General features: G+C 32.9%; 3 protein-coding genes across 3 annotated transcripts; 1 reads left to right on the forward strand and 2 right to left on the reverse strand.

Annotated features, from left to right (window-relative positions):
• Positions 1-2,902: 2,902 nt before the first annotated feature.
• Positions 2,903-4,804, forward strand: HELRODRAFT_73048 (hypothetical protein; the record flags this gene model as incomplete). The annotated part of the gene is made up of 2 exons (XM_009013495.1): positions 2,903-3,077; positions 4,566-4,804. Coding segments are annotated over 2 exons (414 nt in total), but the record flags the coding sequence as incomplete, so codon positions are not given.
• A 3,078-nt stretch (positions 4,805-7,882) lies between these two features.
• HELRODRAFT_72857 (hypothetical protein) lies at positions 7,883-8,503 on the reverse strand (the record flags this gene model as incomplete). The annotated part of the gene is made up of 1 exon (XM_009013496.1): positions 7,883-8,503. A coding segment is annotated over one exon (621 nt), but the record flags the coding sequence as incomplete, so codon positions are not given.
• Positions 8,504-16,177: 7,674 nt separating this feature from the next.
• Positions 16,178-18,657, reverse strand: HELRODRAFT_167756 (hypothetical protein; the record flags this gene model as incomplete). The annotated part of the gene is made up of 2 exons (XM_009013497.1): positions 16,178-18,089; positions 18,314-18,657. 2 exons carry the CDS (start codon positions 18,655-18,657, stop codon positions 16,178-16,180), a joined length of 2,256 nt encoding a protein of 751 aa, XP_009011745.1.
• Positions 18,658-21,166: the final 2,509 nt, after the last annotated feature.

The raw sequence follows: 21,166 nt of genomic DNA on the forward strand, positions 1-21,166 counted from the left end.
AAAATGCTATCAACAGTGCTGAATCGTTATACTAGTTTCGTGAAATTATTAAATATTTTTAGTAGAATTAAAGATATTTTTAGAAATATCTCATAGCATTAATAAGATTAGTAATTTGATGTAATATATCTTCACAATCATCATTCAAAGGTTTTTTTGTCCATTACAAATTAATATGAGGATGTTTCGGCTTCAACTATGGCTCCAATAAGATATAAAAATAATTCTATAAAAATTTATCAACCTCAAAATATTTCATTTGAATTAGCGTTGAATGTGATGGATGAAAATAGTGTATTTGAAATAAGTATAATTGAAGCAATAGCATAATTTCATAAAAATTCAAATCAAATAATGAAAATTTTAACGATGGCTTATTAAATATACGTATACAAAAATTAAAAAATAAAAAATAAACCGCAAAACAACAAAATATTGAAAAAATAAATATATATTATTATATTATTTCAGAACATTTTCAAATCTAGCAAACATCAATTCATACCAATATGAAGAATAAATGTTTATGTTCAAATTTTTTTCTGCCTATGAATTCTTAATTTGTTTCTTTGAACATTTCTATGGGAAAAAGTGTAACATATTCACGCATATAAAAATTCAACGTCAGACATAAAGTTTTTTTGAGCTAGAAATAAAATTTCCATCCATCCGGTCAGATGAGAAAAACAACAAAGCTGAAAAAATACTACAGATTCTCCATTGCTATTTCTAAAAATGTTAGGCGCATATTTTTGCGTTATAATTATTTACAACGTAAACTTTTTATTTAAAATAATTTTTAAATAATTGAATTTTTTGCTTTTACACAAATAATCTTATCAAGATTCCTAACTCACACAAAAATTTAATGAATAATTGATAAAATTATTTGATATTCAGTTAAAGAGCACATACCAAATATTTTATTCATCTTTAAAGTTGGAAACAAATTTTCAACAGACTCATTACATTTTTACTTCTCGACTCAATTTTTGTTAATCCAATTATTTTTATTAGTTGAATATTTTTGTTGCAAAATAACCATCCATTTCATAGTAATAAACAAGCATTAAAGGCTTTTCTCTGTTTCTTTGTTATAATTTTTTATTAATTATTTATAATTATATTTCTATATGTTTTTCAGTGTTTTTGTGTGTGCAAAACTGCATATTTATATGTGTATATGATTAGTAGCCTGCCCACAGTCAGTTGATCGGAACAACATCCATCTAGTTGGCGATGTCTAATGATTTCCTCCACATAGACTAGTATAAAATTTATCTGACAATTCATGCGTGAATAACAAATATTCCAACAACATTTGCTAGCAAACACACATGAAATGGAAAAGAAAGTCTAACTTTTTTTATGCGTCTCTTGCATTTTTTGTTTATCTCAGAATTAATTTTTACGACAATTGGGCAATGAACACCTATCGACAACCTCTCATTTGAAAGTAGGACAGCTCCTTATTTATTGGTACTCTCGAGCGTGTTCGTGCAACTACAATGCCTTCGATGCACTATACAAGACGGAATTTCATGTTATTCCACCAACATAACAACCTTAACATTAACAATACAAAGCCTTTTTTTACAAGCAACAAAATCCCACAGCACAAACACTTCAACAATGTGACCTGCTCATTGCATAGCATATTAAATTCGGAGTTTACATACTACATAATTTATTATCCTTGAGTGAAAACATTAATGCTGTCGAGTCATCAACTTTTTTTTGTGAGGCGATTAAATATAAAAACATTTATCAAAGAAAATTTCACAAATTCCACAATTTAATATTGAAAGAAAAGTAGTGCAATTTATATGAAGCAGGTCGTGCATTATGTTGCAATGTGCCTTAAAATAATGTTTAGAGGCAATTATAAAAAAAAGCTTCCTCCTAATTTCACGTGTTCCTGTGTTTTCCAGCCTGTTTGCATTTTTACGACCCGCCTAGTGCAGGCTGGATAACTCTGCTGGCCATTGGACGCTCATTAATTATTACAAACTGCACGTTCACGTTCGTCGCCATTATCGGTAACTACGCTGGCTCTTGTTTTCACATTCGTTTCTCACGTGTGTAAATTATGTACATTACATTTTTTTCACAAGTTATTTTCATAACTAAATAATTGAATTATAACTTCACTAGATCTATAACTTTATTCAATAATGAATCGAAATAAATTGTGTAAGAAGTTACTGTATTTTCGGTGATTAATTTCTAAAACGTTAAACTAATTCAACAATTAGTATAAAATATTTTTAGAAACTTTTCAAACTCGATGCTGGTCTATTTTAAAATATTGCGTTACTTTCTGTTTATACACACTGGCTATCAGATACTTCATCATGAATCTTATCAACTGTGTTATCATCACCCCATGAAAACGTGAGGCAAACATAGTGCAGTGTAGATAGGGGACATTTGTTCAGATTAATTTTCTTCACGCTTCCTACTTGGGTATCAGTGATATTTGCATGCACAAGCAATCTATCCAACATTTGGCAGGACATAACCACGGTTCATCCTCATTTATTTCCTTGGAACATTTCAAGCTGACAGTTATTAATGCAAATATTTAGCTTCATTTTGATAAAAATCTGAAAAATTATGACGATTATGTGCAATCTCTATCAAAATTCGTATGACCCTTGGCGCGAAATAAAAGTGACCCCTACTAGATGGAGGTCAGAGTTGAATAACTCGTTGTAATAAATGAGCTGACCATTTTTATCGTATGATTGGATGAAAAATTTTACAAATTTAACTGCTATACGTTATTTACACTTTGTGTTTTTAGTGAGTGTCGTGCAAATAAAATTTTCATCATTTATTACATACTTATTAAAGAGTGCTCACATTAAATTAACAAGCAGCATCGAACTGCAACCGACATTTCTCAAGCCTCTATCTCAAGTCATCAACTTTCACATCTCCCAATTATCCCTCGCCCTACTCAAACGACGTCACGTGCAAGTACACATTTGTTGGCAGCGTCAAGGAACGTGTGCAGATAACCTTCAACGACTTCCACCTGGCTCATCCGACACTGAAGGATGATCAGCAGAGCAGTGTTGAGTTAGTAACTGAAACTGAAAACATGTGATGAAAGCTTAAAGAAAATATTTCATCGTAAATTTTTTTTCACTCAAAACATTTATACATTTATACAAAATATTAAAATTATATTTCAATATAGTTTTCAAAAATAAAAATATGTCAGTTAAGTAAACGGATTATAGTTTAAAATCATTCCAATATTTTCATTTTAAAACGTGCATTAAATACTTTTATAGAGTTAATTCGATTTAAACAATTTTAAAGCGTTGAATTTTTATAAACATCGAAAATAAATTTTTCACTCAAAAATTTTGCAAAATTATGTTGTTACGGCAAAAATGTAAAAATAAACTTTTTTTCCCGTGAAAGCAGTTGTGAGGAGGCAGACCTGGTGACTATTCGAACGGTGGTGGACAAGGAGCTGACAGATTTGGAGAGCTACTGTGGCATTCAGAAGCCCTACCAACACATGAGTTCTGATGTGAGCATGGAAGTCATTTTCATCAGTAGGTCACGTGTTCACAATTTGGAGTATAGAGGATTTAACGCGTCCTTCAAATTCGTGACAAGTAGAAACAATCTTTTTTCATACATATACATATATATATATATATATATATATATATATATATATATATATATATATATATATATATATATTCATAAATTTTTACTTATTTGTAAGATTAATTGTTTATAACTCGCTTTTAAATAGGTTGGATAGTTGATTTCGTATTGTTTAGTTTCAAAGATCATGTGTAAAGAAAGAGTTTGTTACAGAGAGTTCTGAAAGCGACAGGCCGCTCAATCATTGTATATAATCTAATTATGGCAGTAGCATTTGAACGCATTCAATCAACATTCATTAAATTCACAATCAGTTACAATCACCTTTGCAACGAAAAGTGTGGTTTTTTTCATTACCCTTCTATTCATCCTGAATGCAGATTTTGGCATTGAAACGGGGGACCAGGAGAGCGATACAAGTTTGTTAAAATTAAAACATCTCTCGCAATTTTCAGTGAAAATATTTGAAAAGATATATTAAAATTTTGCAACATTGACAAATACATAATGACATTCTTACTTGCTATAAATTTTCAGCCTGTCGATTCTATTATCGAAGCGAAAAATCTTCAAGTGGCACTTTTGTATCCCCAAATCATCCTGGCAAGTACCCAAGAAATACGGAATGCCATTACATATTCACCGGCAGAGAAAACGAAAGAGTCTTTATTACTTTTCAGAATATCGACGTTGAAGGAGTCTGGCCCGGGTAGGCGATGTTGCTTCCTTGCATGCTAATTCCATTGCCATTCCGCACTTTATTTATTGATTGACTAAATCAATTCCAATTAATTTTAACTGACAAAAACTTTAACTCAAACAAAATAAGTATTATTTTCCTAATTTTTTAACAAGTTAGTACAATTTTTAAATTAAATGAATAACATTGAAAACGTTTTTTATGTTTGTACTTGAATGTTAAAGTTGCGAAGAAGGAACACAAAGTGACTACGTGGAATTTTCCAACTTCAACGTTCAGGTGGCGGACCGCAAGATGGGTCGACTTTGCGACGTGAAGGACGGCCTGTCCAGGTACGTCCATTCAGACGGCGACTTTTTCAGGGTGACCTTCAAGTCCAACTACATTTACGATGGGACTGGCTTTAAAGCGTTGTACCAGTTCAAAAAGAGTGATGGTCGGTTACACATACATGTATACAAAATGTTATAAATTTTGATACGCTAAAAAACAACTGTTTAAAAAATTTTCAACTAAACAATAGAAACAAATTCGATAACGATGAGCATGTAATTATTATTTCCAGATAGAATCTCAACCGTTAAGAACCGATTATCAACATCTTCCGCATGCTCCTTATTATCAAGAAGCCTCCCAAACTCCATCATCGTCGTCATCGTCAGCAGCATCATCATTTCCTACGCCACGTCATCATCCTTTTCATTGTTAATACAGGCTTGGCATACATTACCAGCATCATTAACCTGCAACACTTTCCTCTCATCGTCCTCTGAAAGACATCTTATGTATAGAACGTTTTCGTTTTTGCTACTCTCATTTAGTTTTCAACAATTTATTTTCATAAATTTTTGTTTTCACACATTCGGTTACTCTCCCGGGAGTGATTACTTTCGTAACGTTCTTACGTTCATATCGAACCATGGCATACAAAATAACGTTTTGTACGGACACTTGAAGTCGTGCGCGAGGACCAAATTGTACCGTTGACTTGATTTTTTAAATTTTAGTTAGAACTTTTATATTCGTTAGTGGAAATATTATTATGTAAATAAACCAGTCATATTTAAAACTAACACTTTGAAAAAAAATTATACCCATTAAATTAAATGAAAGATAAAAAAACGAAAATGATTGTTATTAACGCCTCAAACGCAGCGAGTGATTTTTAAATAAATATCTCTAGCGAGATGTAACGACGCGGTGTTAGCTTTCATTTCTTCTCCAGATGTCAGTCGGATATTATGACGGCGAAAGTGGAGAAGTTGAGAGGGGCGGAATGACGTTGGTGTTGGATTCATTCAACTTCTGCGTTGAGTTACTCACGTTTGAAAGTGGTTTGTTCAGTCTTGATAGCGATGAGAACATTGACTGCGATCTTGAATCGCTTTGGTTTTGTAACTTTCCAGACAAAAAAGCTATTTTGGAGCCTATTTGGGTGGAAGGACTAGATGTACTTTTAGGGCTCATCAACGGTTTTTGCTGGTGGCTATCCTGTTGAGAGGATTGTTGAACTTGTTGTTGTTGCTGCTGTTGATGTGGCGTTTGCTGCAAAATTTGCAGCCGTTGTGGAGATTGTTGAGGCGATAGTTGAGATAATTGTTGACGGGGTTGTAGTAACTGTTGTGGTGTTTGTTGCGGTGAATTTGGAGATGGTTGCTGTGGTGGCTGCTGTTGTGATTGTTGTGGTGGCTGCTGTAGCGGCTGTTGTGATTGTTGTTGCAATGATAATTGTTTTGATGTTTGTTGTTGAGATGTCATCTGCTGTGGAATACACGGCTGCGTTTGCAGGAGTTGCTGGGATGAATATTCAACCGGTTGTTGTGATGTTTTTGGAGGTTGTGAATGGAGTTGCACAGTTGATTTTTCTAGTTGCAAACGTTCAATGGCTGACGACGTTGACTGATCTGAAGCAGCTGGCAGCGGTACAATTTGAAGAATTAATGGTTTCTTCAAAGGCCCGATTGGATTTATATTCGGAATATTAGATGCATTCAGTTCATTTACAATGCTGCTAATACTAGAAGTGCTAGTCGAAGTTATTTTTACATCGTTAGAAACAATTGAAAGCTGATTGCTTTGAGAAAACTTGAGCTGATCATTGACATCATGCGAATTTGTTGTATGATTGTTGAAAGGTGTTCCACTACATGAATTCACAGTTATATTTGTTTTTGTTTCTTTTAAACTTTCCGCATTGCCATCAATATTATCATCACGATTTGGAGTATTTGGTTTCAAAAACATGCTGTTTATTTTTACGTTAAAGTTGTTCCCGGCTACTGGACCATATTTACTTGAAGATGAGTCGCAGAAATACGTTTGCAAAGGTTGATCCGATTCAACTAGTTCATTTTGAAAAGAACTAGAATTTTGAATTTTGGATGTAGTAAGCAAATTTGCTGAACCATGCAGTTTGTCAGCGTTATCGCCAAGCGATTCAGACTGAACAAATTTTTCAAACAAAACAGGTGAACATCCTCTTGAGAATGTTTGTTTTGTTGGCTGAATATGTTCTTCAACTTCTGGACAGGCTGCCGCGGTGTTGGTCCCTCTGCTAACCGTCACTTGTCGTTTCACATTCGCAACATTACGGTAAGCATTCGAAACCTCTGGAGAAGTGATGGTGCTCTTATCGGCCTTTCCAGTCGTCAGTGTGGAAACGCCTTTGTGCATTTTCATCACGGGCATTGTTGCGGTTTCACGATCGATTTTATTTACATTCAATGTCGTCGTAGATTTTTCGACGGTGATTATGGGAGGCATTTCAGTGAAGGCATCTTTTCTAGTTATTTTTGTAATTGTGGGGCAATGTTTTAAAACGACATGATTAACTGGGATGACGTTTTGAACAAGTTCTACCGTAGGCAATGCCTTTTGCCAGGATGAAGTGCTGACTGACTTGACAACTCTAACTTCAGTCTCGTTCGCTTTATCATCGTTTGAAACTGTGGGTTTGACAACCGCAAACGATTTTTTCTGTTTATCTTCTAATGGTTCAGAGAGTATTTCAAGATGATCGCTATAGTTTTCAACGCTAGTTTGAACCGCAACGACACATAACGCGTCTTCATCTTTGAATGAGATGTCGCAAACGCTTCTTCTAACGTTTTCAAAATAATCTTTTTCATTAAAAATTAAATTGTTTTTTGTCATTTTTTTCCCAAACTCTAATTTTGAATTATTCAGTATATCAGAGAGTTGGTCTCTTAAATCTTTTTTTGCAATGAGAAGCTCAATGTTGTTGGTCTCGGCAACCATGCTGGTCAACTTGTACGTGTTTTCTAAACGGTTGAGGTTCTCTTCTATCACATCTTTTTGTGATATTAAATCAATTGTAGTCTGTCCAATAAGCGTTTTCAAATTCGAAATCATTTCCCTCTCTTTTTGCCTGAGAGCAGCTATTGTTTCAGTTGCAGATTCACGAATTTTTTCTTCTGTTTTTTTGAGAGAGCGTTCGCACTGCTCGATGAAATCGATTTGTTGTTTAAGATCAGTGATCTTTGAATAACAATCATCGAGCATGTTGCAGAAGGAATCTTTACTTTTATCGAGAACTTCGGCAATGGTGGAGACTTCGTGATTCTTGTGCTGATGGAAGGCACATAAAATGCAAACACACTCGTCGCAAGGTTCGCAAAAATATTTCACAATTTCATCGGAATGAGTCCTACATTGAACACTTTTTTCTATTTGCATATCAAACAAAGCGTGAAATTGGGTGACCTTGGTTTTTTTGTGAAGATCAGAACAAAACTCACACAAATGTTTGACGCAATCCAAGCATCTCGTCACTGCTACACGTTGCTTGCCTGATTCATCTGTTTCACGGCATATTTCGCAGAATATTTCTTCTTTTTTTTCATTTGATGGCATTCTTTTTTTTATCACGTTGCTTAAATTTTCCACCAAAAAATTTTCAGGGAATCTTCCGATACCTCCAGTTGGCAGCTCAGATTTTTGTCGACAGATAGGACATGAAATGGCTCTGTTGTACAAGAGGAATCTGTACGGTCGCTCCTGCTCTTCCATTTCGTAATAATTTTCAAGGCACTCGCAACAAAACGTGTGCAAGCATGTCAACACTTTCGGATGTTTGTAGAGTTCCGAGCACAGTGGACAAACTAAAAACTGGCCGTAAACTTCATCAACAAAACTGGACGCGGTTGTCATGTCTTCTTTTTATGAGCTTCATAAAAAAATAAATAAAATTGAATAAAATTAATGAAAATAATACCAAAAGTGAGTAAGAGAGATGTGTTCACAAACCTGGAAAAATACGTAACACAAACACAAATAGGAATAAATAATTTTCCAGATCCTATCGAAATAGTTTTATTACAAAGATGAATAATACGAAAAGAAGCAATCTATACCAAAACACGAACTTTTGTTTCACTATATGTTAAGAGTGCTTATTGCTGCTTTTTAAACCTAATAATCATACCCACCAAATATGTACAAATATAAGTATGTATTATTCCACAATTTGTATGCTTAAAACAATAATCATATAAATGCATAGTTATATATATATATATATATATATATATATATATATATATATATATATATATATATATATATATACGTGTACATAAATGCTTCGCAATTATAAAAAGCATTTGAACACTAAAATATAACAAACATAAACGTATATTTGTATACATATGTATATTCAAACACACACACACATACATACACACACACACACAATCATCAATACAATCATACACGAATACACGAATATAAGAACCCTACGATAGCAAAACACAATCTTCTTTCTGTGCAACTCAGAGCATATATTTTGCTTGCACGGTTCTTTGACTACGAACTAATTAGATGAATAACTATGTTGGTTGCTCATAGTTGCATATGTAATGTACTTCGTCAATATGTATGTGTTGCTGATATATACTAATATATAATAATGTACTATACATAAAGTCCTGTACATAAACAATGATATATATGTGTGTTTGTGTGTATGGTGTGTATCTATGTGTGTGTGTGGTGCGTGTGTATGTATGTATGCATGTATGTATGTATGTATGTATGTATGTATGTATGTATGCGTAACTTCGTAGTTAAGAAAACGTGATTCACAGGATTCTATGACGAAGATGCCAACTGTTCAATATCAGACCCACGGTTAAGAGAAATTAATGAGGGTGATTCGAGCACTACTACCTTAAATCTGTTTATTAACAAAATAAAATTTCAGACAAATCAATGCTTTTTTATTTTCCTATCAGATTTCATTTATAACAGTATTCTGATTATGCTAATATTACTAAATTCATTTTTATGGCATCCTCTCTAGAAATACACCAAACAGCTGCACGCGTTGGATGAAAATTATGATGCTGAACTGAACATTCAACCGGCGTAGAGATGAATTGGCAAGAGCGAAAAAGTGGTTCACAGTAGTATTTTATTATTTTTTTCTGCTTAGAAAACACGCTCTTTGTTGATTTATGACGTAATTATGATGATAACAACTGTTTGAGTTTTTGTTATGATAATAATAAACTCTGTAAAACCATTTTGAAATTAATTAAGCGGTGAAAAAGTATATGATGACATTTTTATTAACTTCAATTCTGGAATAATATGCCAGTTGTTTTAAATATCAGAAAAAATTTAATTTGTGAAACAAAAGCAATTAAAATTGTCCCCTTGGCTTATTCATAATGAATGAATGAATAAACGGATGAACGAGCGAACGACGAACGAACGAGCGAACAAATGAATGAATGGAAAATGGTTAGGCGTCAACATTTGGAAAATTCTGACGTGAGTAAATGAAAAATTTTCTTTATTTGATGCCACTTCATTTCCAGAAATATTTCTCGTCCTTCACACTTTTTCCAAGTTGTTTAGATGCGATGCAAGTTGCTCAGTGTTTCTATTTCAAAGAGTTTATTAATTGGTTTTATTTTATTTCAAACAACATTGTAAATTACGTATTAAATAAATAATTTTGAAACATTTAACAATCACACAATTTCTTTGATTTATTTCAAATATTCAAAATTCGGAAAATATTTAATGAAACTATTCGTAGAATAAAACGAAGAAATTTTTTCTTTGAAATTTATACTAATTTTCAAATAATTTTTCAGAATGATGTAACTAAGTTTATCAAAATATAGAAATAATAATTCTCCGCGGAGATTATTAGAGGCATATTTTTAAACACCATAGATTAGCCTCTTCAGCTTCCTATAAACATGCAATAATTATGTTTTTTCTCAAACTTGTTTGCTTCCAAGCCAATAAAAACGTTAAAATCAAAGCAGAATCTCGTTTGAAAATTTCTTTCAACAGTATTTCACAACCTGACTGCTTGTTGTGCACCTGATATTATTGCATTCGTGAACATGTTGGAGAAGTTAGAGAATGAGAGGAACCTATGAAATAATATTAAACCCATGTCCACTTTGAAAATATTATTTCAGTTTAATTTCTCGCTTTATTATGTTTTAAGTATTTATATGAAAATAATTGATAACGCTATAATAATAATTATTAATATAATTATAATATTATGATGAGTAGATAATACTGGATGTCCAAAAATGTGTATCGCTGCTGTCGAGTTCTACCAACATGATATCAATTATGAAAACTGTTGCAAGGGAACAAATGAATACAAAAATAAAAGACGCTCACTTAGTACACCATCTATCTATATATAATAGATAGATACCGACATTTTAGTTTAAGTTCAATCTATCATGGTTATGTCCCGCGTCCCGTTTCGGGACGCGGGACATTAGGGGCGAAATTCGGGACTGTCCCGCCAAATTCGGAACGGTTAGCAACTATGAATGAATGAGTGAGTGGGTGAGTTAATGAATGAGTGAATGAGTTTATGAGATGTCTTCACAATATATTGCCAACTTTTGTTCAGAAACGTCATGTATTCATCTAACCATCCATCAATCATTTGTCAAACCATTATTCATTCATTCATTCATTCATCTATCCATTCATTCATTCGTTCGTTCGTTCGTTCGTTCATTCATTCATTCATTCATCAGCCTTCCATCATCCATCTATACCAAAAGTATTTTTATTCAAGGTTGCATTTGTTTACACAAGTTCAAAAAACATTTTTAGTGAATTTATTTTTTTTTTATAAGAAAATTATTAATTTATTTTTCCATATTCCAAACTTTTCCGTGTTATCATATCGCCAGCATTGACGTCAATATTGCTGTTTCTGTTAAAAATATAAATATAATTTTTATTCTTATTTTTATTACTGTTTATTATTATTTCTGAAAATGTAAACCAGCTAGACTCAAAATACTCAAAAGTGTTGTCTTAATGATTGGAAGTTCAGATTGGCATCGGACTGATGTAAACATGTAAACAGAAGTACATTCACATTTGTTTTGTTCGCAATTATTCCATTTTTTCTTCACAAAACATCGTTGTTGGTCGTTACCATGTATTTATAACTTCTCCATCAAAATGTGATGACTGCAGTTATGTAATTTAAATCTATTCATTGTATTTCTTATCTCAGCACATACAATCTTGTTTGCTAACACGTTGGAAAAGTACGGGAAAATATATTGCATGCTTCAAGCCTTTAACTATGTAAACATTTCATTTATGTTGATAAATCTGATGATAGAACACTTCATATCTCATTAACTTTACATTCACCAAATTATCCTCAAGAATTTTCATCTCAACGAATTTTGTGTAGGTTCCTTAAAAATGAAATAAAAGGTTGTTTATCATTTTTAAAACAGATAAAGAATTCGTAGCCAAAAGTTTTTTCTTGGATGGGAAGGTACTTGCAAGTTTTGAAACTGTTGACGAGTTTCTCTTTTATGGCTAAATCTAACATTTTCGTTACGAATTTGTGGTCTAAAAACCAAACACAAATAACAAATTTTCAAAATATCTACAAAACTATCACAAAATTATTTTTTTGGGAAGCTGCAAGCCTCAAAAGAGTATTTGGGGTCACTTCTGAATGTGTATACTTTAAATATATTAACGTAATGCAGAACATACATAGATTGATGTATGTGTTGTGTGTAAGTACACATGTGTATGCACATTGTATAGAGAAGTCAGAAAGATTGTAGTAGCCTACCCATGAAATATAACTAAACATTTTGCATATGTTTTCGTAAACTGGCTCCATGTTTATATATATTTATAGAAATTTACATAATGTTTTTGTGCTATTATTGTCATGTCTGAACTCTTTTTCTACTACTTTTCCTATTAACGTTTAATTTTTACATGTTGTTGTATCAGTTACTTTTGTAAAATATTTTTGTGACATTTTGCATATGTCATTACATCATGGTTTGGTTGATATATATCAAATTAATAATGAAAATGTGTTGATAAGCTTAAAAATAAACTTAACAAAATAAATTTAACATTAAAAAATTCCAGAAAAGCCAATAACTTCCTAAGGGCAAAAAAACAAACAAACGAACGTAAAAGAGATAAAAAGGAAAGAAAACACAAGCAAGCAAACGCACTTGTTATCTCGTGAACTGGAAAACAAAATGAAATAGCAGTCGAAAAAACACCATATCAAGGGAATTACGCAATCTTATTTCAGCATGCATTCATTGGAGTGCACGTTCGTTCACGTTCCAATGTTGCTCGTTATCGTACGTACGTTGTGTGATGTTTTATTTCAATATTTTTGTTCTTATCCTACATGTTTCGACGAACGTTTCAGCACTCTTGGTAAAATTGAAATAAAAATAATTCGAAAGTTATAAAATAATATAATCTTAATTTGACTGTTTTGGTAATAAACTTAAGTAACCTTTAAAGTATTTGATTAGCATTTGTTCAAGTAAAATAAAATAAATTTCATTATAATATATAAATACCAGGTTTCGTGTCTTAAAAATTATATTTCGTTCGATAGTCTTACATAAATGACAATTTCTAAACACCTAGGGGAATGAAAAAAATTATCTTATTTTTTCGATTTTCACAGTTGCTAAAAAATACCTTGGCGGATGTTAACGAATAATATATTAATTTGTTAGTTCACTGGCTAAAGTTGATTAACTGAAATATATGAATTTACAATAATAGTAAATTCATATATTATTTTAATACCGTTTGCTTTCGTTCAGTTAGAATTTGATTATGGTTAGATTAGTGATTAGTCACATACGTTAGTCAGAAACATCCTAGAGAAGAGACAGTCACAAACATCCTAGAGACCCACTCTTATTTAATTATTTTATGATTGAACAAATTTTTTGTAAGTTATTATTGAAATAATATTTTAAAATATAAACTAACTTATATTTATTTTCTATCACGTAAAATTTTTTTATCGTAAAAGTCAATAATTCAATTTAAAATTTGATTAATAAAACAATTATAACTTGTAAACTAAATAACACGATAGCGTTATGTGACTCCGTGGCGCAACGGTAGCGCGTCTGACTCCAGATCAGAAGGTTGCGTGTTCAAATCACGTCGGGGTCAAACTTTTACAATTTTTTAAATTTATTAATTAATTTTACTTCAATTTTATTTACACTTTTATTAGTTTTCGAGTAACTGTAGAACTTTGTGGCAATGTGTCAAAAACTTTTTTGTTTTATTCTTCCTATCCAATACATTCGTTCAGAGGATTTCAATGTTCGTTAAATCCATTTAACCACATGCTTCATGTTCAGCAAATTAATGCGAATAATGTAATTACGCTTTATTTAACGCAAGATTTGATCTTACGTGTTTCTATGTATGAACTTTTTTGAAATCTGTCAGATTACAATAATTTATTAAATTTTTGCTTGTCACCAGAAACATTCTATGCTATGTTAATATTGTTTCCATGAAAACAACTGGCAAATAAAAAGACTTTATTTATCAATATGTTCACAACAAAGTAAATGTGCATTAGTAAAATATATTAGTTTCGGCTCACGCACACACATTCAAGCACACTGACATTATGCAAGAAGATGAAAACGAAATTGAACACATCTGAATGCATGTTCATCGATGAAGTCCTCCTGATGCATGGATGACATCCACGCACATCTTTAATTACAAGTGTGCATGTTCTGTACGTTATAAGTCGACTGTGCAACAGAGAAGATACATTCCGTACATACAACCGCACATACAACCGCACATACAACCGTACATACAACCGCACATACAAACACCAACAAATGAAGAGCCACTAACAATATCATTTGTACACACACAGAGGCAAATAGAAAACACTCCTGTACGTACAGTAGAGTACACATCCGTGACTGACCTTTAATAAGAATACAGCACTACAATATTTTCTTCATCATGTCCATGTTCTTTTCACAAAATAGTGCACATATTTGTGTATATCAAGTGTACAAAAGAGTGCATACAGAATTTGTGCCTATATGCATGTGCACGCAACCAATGCACGTTCAACCGCTCATATCCAATGACATTCAGTGAGCAGAGTTAAACAACAAACATCAAGTACGTAGGTAAATCATCAATAAATTCATGAATTAGCCAAATTATTACGTTCACAAATAGCACTAGCTTTATTGAATATATTCAACATTCAACATGCATGTACCTAATAATATAATTCAGTTAAAAATATATCCGTCTTATTTTTCTTACCATTTTTCACTCCAAATATTATGTGTCTGAAAATAATCGAATGCTGCCGGGAGTCACGTATCACAAACAAAAAACGTTCCTTAATTCATCTTCTTAATACTTTCATAATTCGATTGTCCCATTTATTTATTCATTCAAATTTATACTAATGCATCTGATTTTAATTAACATCGTAATAAACTATTAACTGGCGTTTCATGCAAATAGTTGATTTTTGTGGCTTGCCTGAAAAACAATTATATCGATTATTTTATGATAGAAAGACGTCACTACAGATTTGTATGTGTACATACGTAATGTTTGCTTGCGAATGTACGTGATGAGTGCTTGTGTCTGCACGTGATGTTTGTCTGTCCGCGTGTGTATACGAAAGATGCGTCTCTGTGTGTGTGTGTGTGTGTATGTCAGCATTGCACGTGCACAAACCCATCGCGCAGACATACAGTCATACAGGCCAAACTGCATTTATAACATACGCAACGTGCCTATGAATACTGTGTCCGGCATTGATCATGTGCTGATATGGGCGGAGTTGAAATTGTCACGTGACGTAAACAAATAATTTTCAAAAATAATTGTTTGTAGCGCTTGATTGGTTTTGCCTGTCATGTCTGCCTTTTCATATAATTTAGAAAACACTTCGTGGAGATGGAAATGTCCGAGGTTCAAATTTCGAACATTTCTAAGCAGCCATGACCAGTCCAACTGTCAACCACGTTCCCAATCATCGTTGTAATGATGTAAGGGTAACTCCACTCATAATCTCCTTTGTTATTAATTGTTGCACCTTCTGATTGACAGCCTTCCTTAATTAAAAAACTTCTCATTGAAAGATTTCAAATTGTGGTTGTTTCCTTCCACGTTGCTGCTCATTACTTCGACGCACATTCTTCAACCTCTCCTCAGTGCGAAGTTAATATGAAATATTCTTTCGTGCTGATAAAGCCTGTGCATTGCCCGTATTAAATTTCATGTCAACTGCGTTTCGTTGAAAACTTCTCGTGTGTCTGTTCAGTAATATCCAGTTTGTTCAATTTGTTCAAATGGGATTCAACTCGCATCATGAGGGTTTAATATTTTATATTCCAGGCAATCAGCCAGGGGAGCCATAATGAGTTTTTTAATGAGATTCATAGGACGGTCGATCAGCGTTTGAATTCGTGATGAAATTAGAGTTCTTGATATTAGCTATTTTGACAATCTATTGAGAAACTATTGTAGTAAAATATGAGATGAAGTTGTTGTAGTTGTGACTGAACTTGCAGAGCAAGCAGCGGCGTTGTTAGCTGCAGTGGCTGTTATATCAAGTGTCCCGGTCAATAGAGAGCTGTAAGTAATTTCGTCAGTTGTTGTCGATTGTAATGTGAGCTGATGTGGTGAGACTGTCGACTGATTTGAACAAATTTTTGCATGAAAGACGTTAGATGTTGGCAACATAGCTGCAGTTTTTGAGTCTGATATTGATTGACAAGTTGTTGATGAACATGAGTTGTTTTTTGATATTGCAGTAATTGATGTTGGTGGTGTCAAGTTTGTGAAGAGTACGACTGTTGGCTGAGCCTTGATTGTTGCAATTTTTGTTGCCGCGGATGTTGAAACGTTGTATGGTGTCGTTGAGGATTCTGTCAACAATGTTGAAGACGGTATTGCTGCAACTGATGTTGTGGACAGAATTGATTGCGTGGATGGTTGTGGTGTTGAAGACCGCGTGAAGGATATCTCTGACGTCATTATAAAAGTCGGCATTGATGTCTGTGCGGCTATAATGGTGACGTCATTCAATGTCCTATCTGCCTTTCCATAACTCACAACTGCATCGCTCTCCCATTGATAAGTTTTTCCGTTTCCTATGCTGCTGTTATTGTTAGTGTTGTTGATGTTGATGTCGGAGTTGTTGATGTTGTTGTTATTGATGCTATCGGTGTTGTTGGTAGTACTGTTGTTATCGTTGGCTGCGATGTAATTTTTATTATTGGTGATATTGTGGTTGTTTTGGCCTGAATTCGTGTTTGTACTGATATTTTCATAGCCAGTTAAAATATCATTGTTGCAGTTGTATAATTTGTTGTCGTCGTTGTAGCTTTTTGTGTTGAGATTAATTTTAGAAATTTCGTGATTGTTGCTGCCTGTTTCGTTGTTTGTAAGTTTGTTTTTATTATTAATACACATATTTTTATAATGACTATTGCTGCCTTCAAAACTGCAAGTGTTGTAGTTGTTGGAGTTATTACTGTTGAAGTTGTTGTTGTTGATGATGGATTCGTTGTTGAGGTGGTTGCTGGTTCTGCTGCACTCTTCAAAACTATCGATTGTGTTGTTGTTGTTGTTGAGAACGTTTATGTTGATGTTGTTGTATCTGTCGACAATTTTCAAATTATTTTCTTCGTTTAGGCTACTGTTACAGCATTTATTGTGATTGAATTCATTGAGATTGCTGTTGTTTGATATGCTGCTTTCGTTGCTTATTGAATTTTTTGTTTGAGTTGTTCGAGCATCAACAATGTCAACAGTGCTAATTTTTGTGTTTGCTTCTGGTTGCATGTGTTGTGGCTGGTGCTGATATTGCTCTTTTAAAGTTAAACTTTTTGATTCATTTTGTTTTGTTGCATCAACACCGACACCTTTAATTGCACGAATCTCTTGTGAAAGTGAAGAACATGAAGATGATTTTGAATGAACGTGACTTTCGTGACTTTTTAGTAGGTTGCTTTTATTTGATTCTGTTTGCAATTGGAGATGCTGGCAAGAAGAAGTTTGATTTGAACATACGCAGTTCATTAAGTGATGTCTAGTATGTTGACGGTGAATATTTTCAGCAAGATTTAAATTGATTTCAAGTTCTTGAGCGTCTTTTTGATAGTGAGGTTGACATTGCAGTTGTTGACGTGTTTGGGAACAACTGTTTGGAGGGTTTGTTTCAAAGTGTGAAAGTTGTGTTTGTTGATATTGAGGCTGATGGGTCTTTTTTTTTTGTTCGGATAGATGATGTGGTTGGTGATTTGTTAGTTGAATTTTTGAAGTTCGTTTGCTATCAAGTTCTTCATCATTTGAGTGGTATAAATTTCGATCTGACTGATCAAACGATGAATCATCTTTTTCAACTGTGTCATTGTTCTTTACAGAGCTGCAAGATTTATTTATTTGTACATTTTTTATTTCATTCTGTTTTTCTTGAGAAGACAAAGTTTTCATTTCAATTACTGTAATTTTTTCTGAAGATGTCGTTGTTACAGTTGGCATTGAAGGAAAACTATCACACGTATTCGTTTCGGCAAAATTTTTCAAAATATCGTCAGATTCGTTAAAATTTGCTTCTTCGTCTGAATCGCATTTCTGCGTTGAATACACATTTTGCTCCCGTTCAAATTCGGTCGCTTCTCAAAATACGTCAAAATTCGATCTTTAATTTTTTCGAGACCTACACAAACGAGGAAGAGAAGTAACAACCCGCTGAGAGTGGCGGCCGTGTACCAACCGAGCCAGGGATCGTACGGCAGGGGATCCTTCGATGAGACGAAGTTGTTGCTGCTCGATTGGTAGGCGTCTTCAACGTCTTCTTGCGCAATTGAACTGTATCTAATCAGCAAATTCTTGAAATGTGTGGTCGGAGATATAAAAGACGACGAGGACGAAGTGGTTGCTGTTGTTTCCATGTTGGTGGATGGAAACGATGTTACCATTTGATCGTCCATTCTGGATCGTTTATGATGAATTTAAATAAATTCTATATCGAAATAAATTTTTTTCTTTTATTATTGCCATATTTTAGGTAAATAATTTCTGAATAATTTTTCTTAGTCGCAATTGAACAGCATGCATTTGTGCCGTGCCTTCATACAGATGTACATGTGCCAGTTTGTTGTTTTTGCATTTGTTTTCTTCTCTCTTCTTAAGTTTCAATAATTTTGTTCAACTTTTTCAAGTTTCTTGAGTTTCTGTGAAATATAATTATAAACGCTTAACAATGTAAATTTTTAACTATGTTTAAATAATATAGAATAAAATAATGGTTATTGGAATTTAATTTTCGTTGTCTTTGAAAAAAAAAGTTGATTGAATTATTAATCATTGTGACAGATACTGATTTAGACTTTAATTATTAAAATAAGCACGTGGTATTCTACAATAAATTAATTGGTTATAGATAAGGACAACAACTGCATACAGTTTTTCTACATCTGGGTTGGGCAAACTACGGCACGCGGGCCACATGCGGGGCCCACGAAGCTATTTTATGCGGCCGCGAGGTCTTGTTCGTCAAATTAAAAATCGGCAGCTAAACATTATGATCAAAATAGGAGAAAAAAGAGCCACAAATGCTAAAATATTCTTCCCTGGGTCAAAAAAGTTTGCCATTAAAGTACATATGCGGCTCTTCATAGGTAAACTAGTTCTCAATGATACGATACGATACTTTTTATTTGCTTCTAAAAATTTAACAAAAAAAGAATAGAAAACAGGATGACTATGATCAAGTTATCATGTAACTCATTTAGCATAGCCATGCCATAGCCATCTAGCAATGCGGCCCTCTCAGCAAAAATGTTTGCCTACCCCTGTTCTACATAAATAGTTTTTGTTCATTTTCTCTACTACTTTGTTAATAACAATCTGTTAATCAATTCCGAGGAACCTTTTAATTTTGATTTTTGTGCATTCATAATTTGCATTAATACCAGGAATAAAGTGACGGAAGCATGTTTTCACATGAGTGCCTTCAAGTTGTCCTTTTAATTATCAACTAATTTTTTTTAGTAATTGTTTGCTATTGCCGCTCAAATTAAATATTTTTGATTTGAAACAGTTTGTCAACAATTTTTTATTATAAATTTTTTTCTAAGAAGGCGTTCCACAAAAAGTCTTTATAATTTGTTGTGAAGAACTTCATTTGTCACTAAAATTTTTAGCTAACTTCGATATATAAAAATATTTTTTTTTATTGCCCTGGTTTTATATAAAAAAAACAAAAGTTAAAATGTTTTTGTAGTGTAAAAACTGAGAATTTCCAGTACTAATTTTTATACAGATGTTTTTTAATTTACCACAACCCTGGCTACATTTTTATTGGAGGTTTTCAGTTCCAAAGTCCTTTCTTGGCTTCACTCCTAAACGCAATAGCGACTATTATATTTGTAACTGCGACTGTTAATGATCATTTATTTTGTAAAAGCTTATTATTTAAGTTTGCTTTTTGATTACCATTAGCGTTGGGCTATGAGCAGTTACTTGTTTTGAAATGAACCAAAACGAAATGCCATTTGCTTTGCATAAAATCAATAAATATTAAGCCATTCCTCGTGTATGACCACCGAAACGCTTAGGTGTCGGTGTGGTGTGTGGTTTGTACGTCACATGTGTGGTGAATACGAGTTGTATTGTGTTTGCATGTGCGTCTGTATGTGCCTGCGTATCGGTAATGGAAATATACAATGTTTCAAAATTAAAAAAAAATTTTCTCAACGAGAAGTTAAAATAAAAGAAATCATTGTAGACCGCATTAAATTATCTTTAAGTGGCTTACATGTTGAAATTATTAACACATTGGCAATACCATTGTAGGAATAGTTAACGTTAAATGTTGCAACAATTTTTTTGGAAAAACCCGGCTTTCAAATTTAAAAATCCACAATTCAAGAGAAACAGTATTCAGTCAACGACATTAAAATAATTTTCAAATATAGCGATGTGGTATGTATTTTATCTCTTTTTGCAATTTATTCATTTAGCGTGAGATTTTTTCAGTTCAGAAAAAATTCTACAACTCTAGACAGATAGACACGTGGAGATGGGCGAATGAAAGAAACGATGTATGAAGCAGGCTGGCATGCGTTTAAAAGCAACTGCTCGCTATTATATTTCTTTCTAAATTGAAATTCGCGAGAATCTGAATGTTTCGAAGCGTATGCAGGACGTGAGTGATCGAAGCAACAAATGATGGCTGCGTTATGTTCCTTTTCGTCAGAATATTTCCACAGGAATGTAGGAAAAATAAAATTATACATTCGAATTATTTTCCAAGTTGCAACATTTTTATATCAAATGAACAAAAAATAAATACATTTGTTCGTACAAACTTACAAATTTGAAACATTTTTGAAAAATATAAAAAAATTTCAGCCGGGCAAATTCAAAACAAAAATATGTTATAAAAGTAATTTGTAATATAAATATTTTTGAAAATTTAAAATAGAAAAACCGTCA

This window comes from Helobdella robusta (assembly GCF_000326865.2).
Source record: "Helobdella robusta unplaced genomic scaffold HELROscaffold_12, whole genome shotgun sequence".
NCBI lineage: Eukaryota > Metazoa > Annelida > Clitellata > Rhynchobdellida > Glossiphoniidae > Helobdella > Helobdella robusta.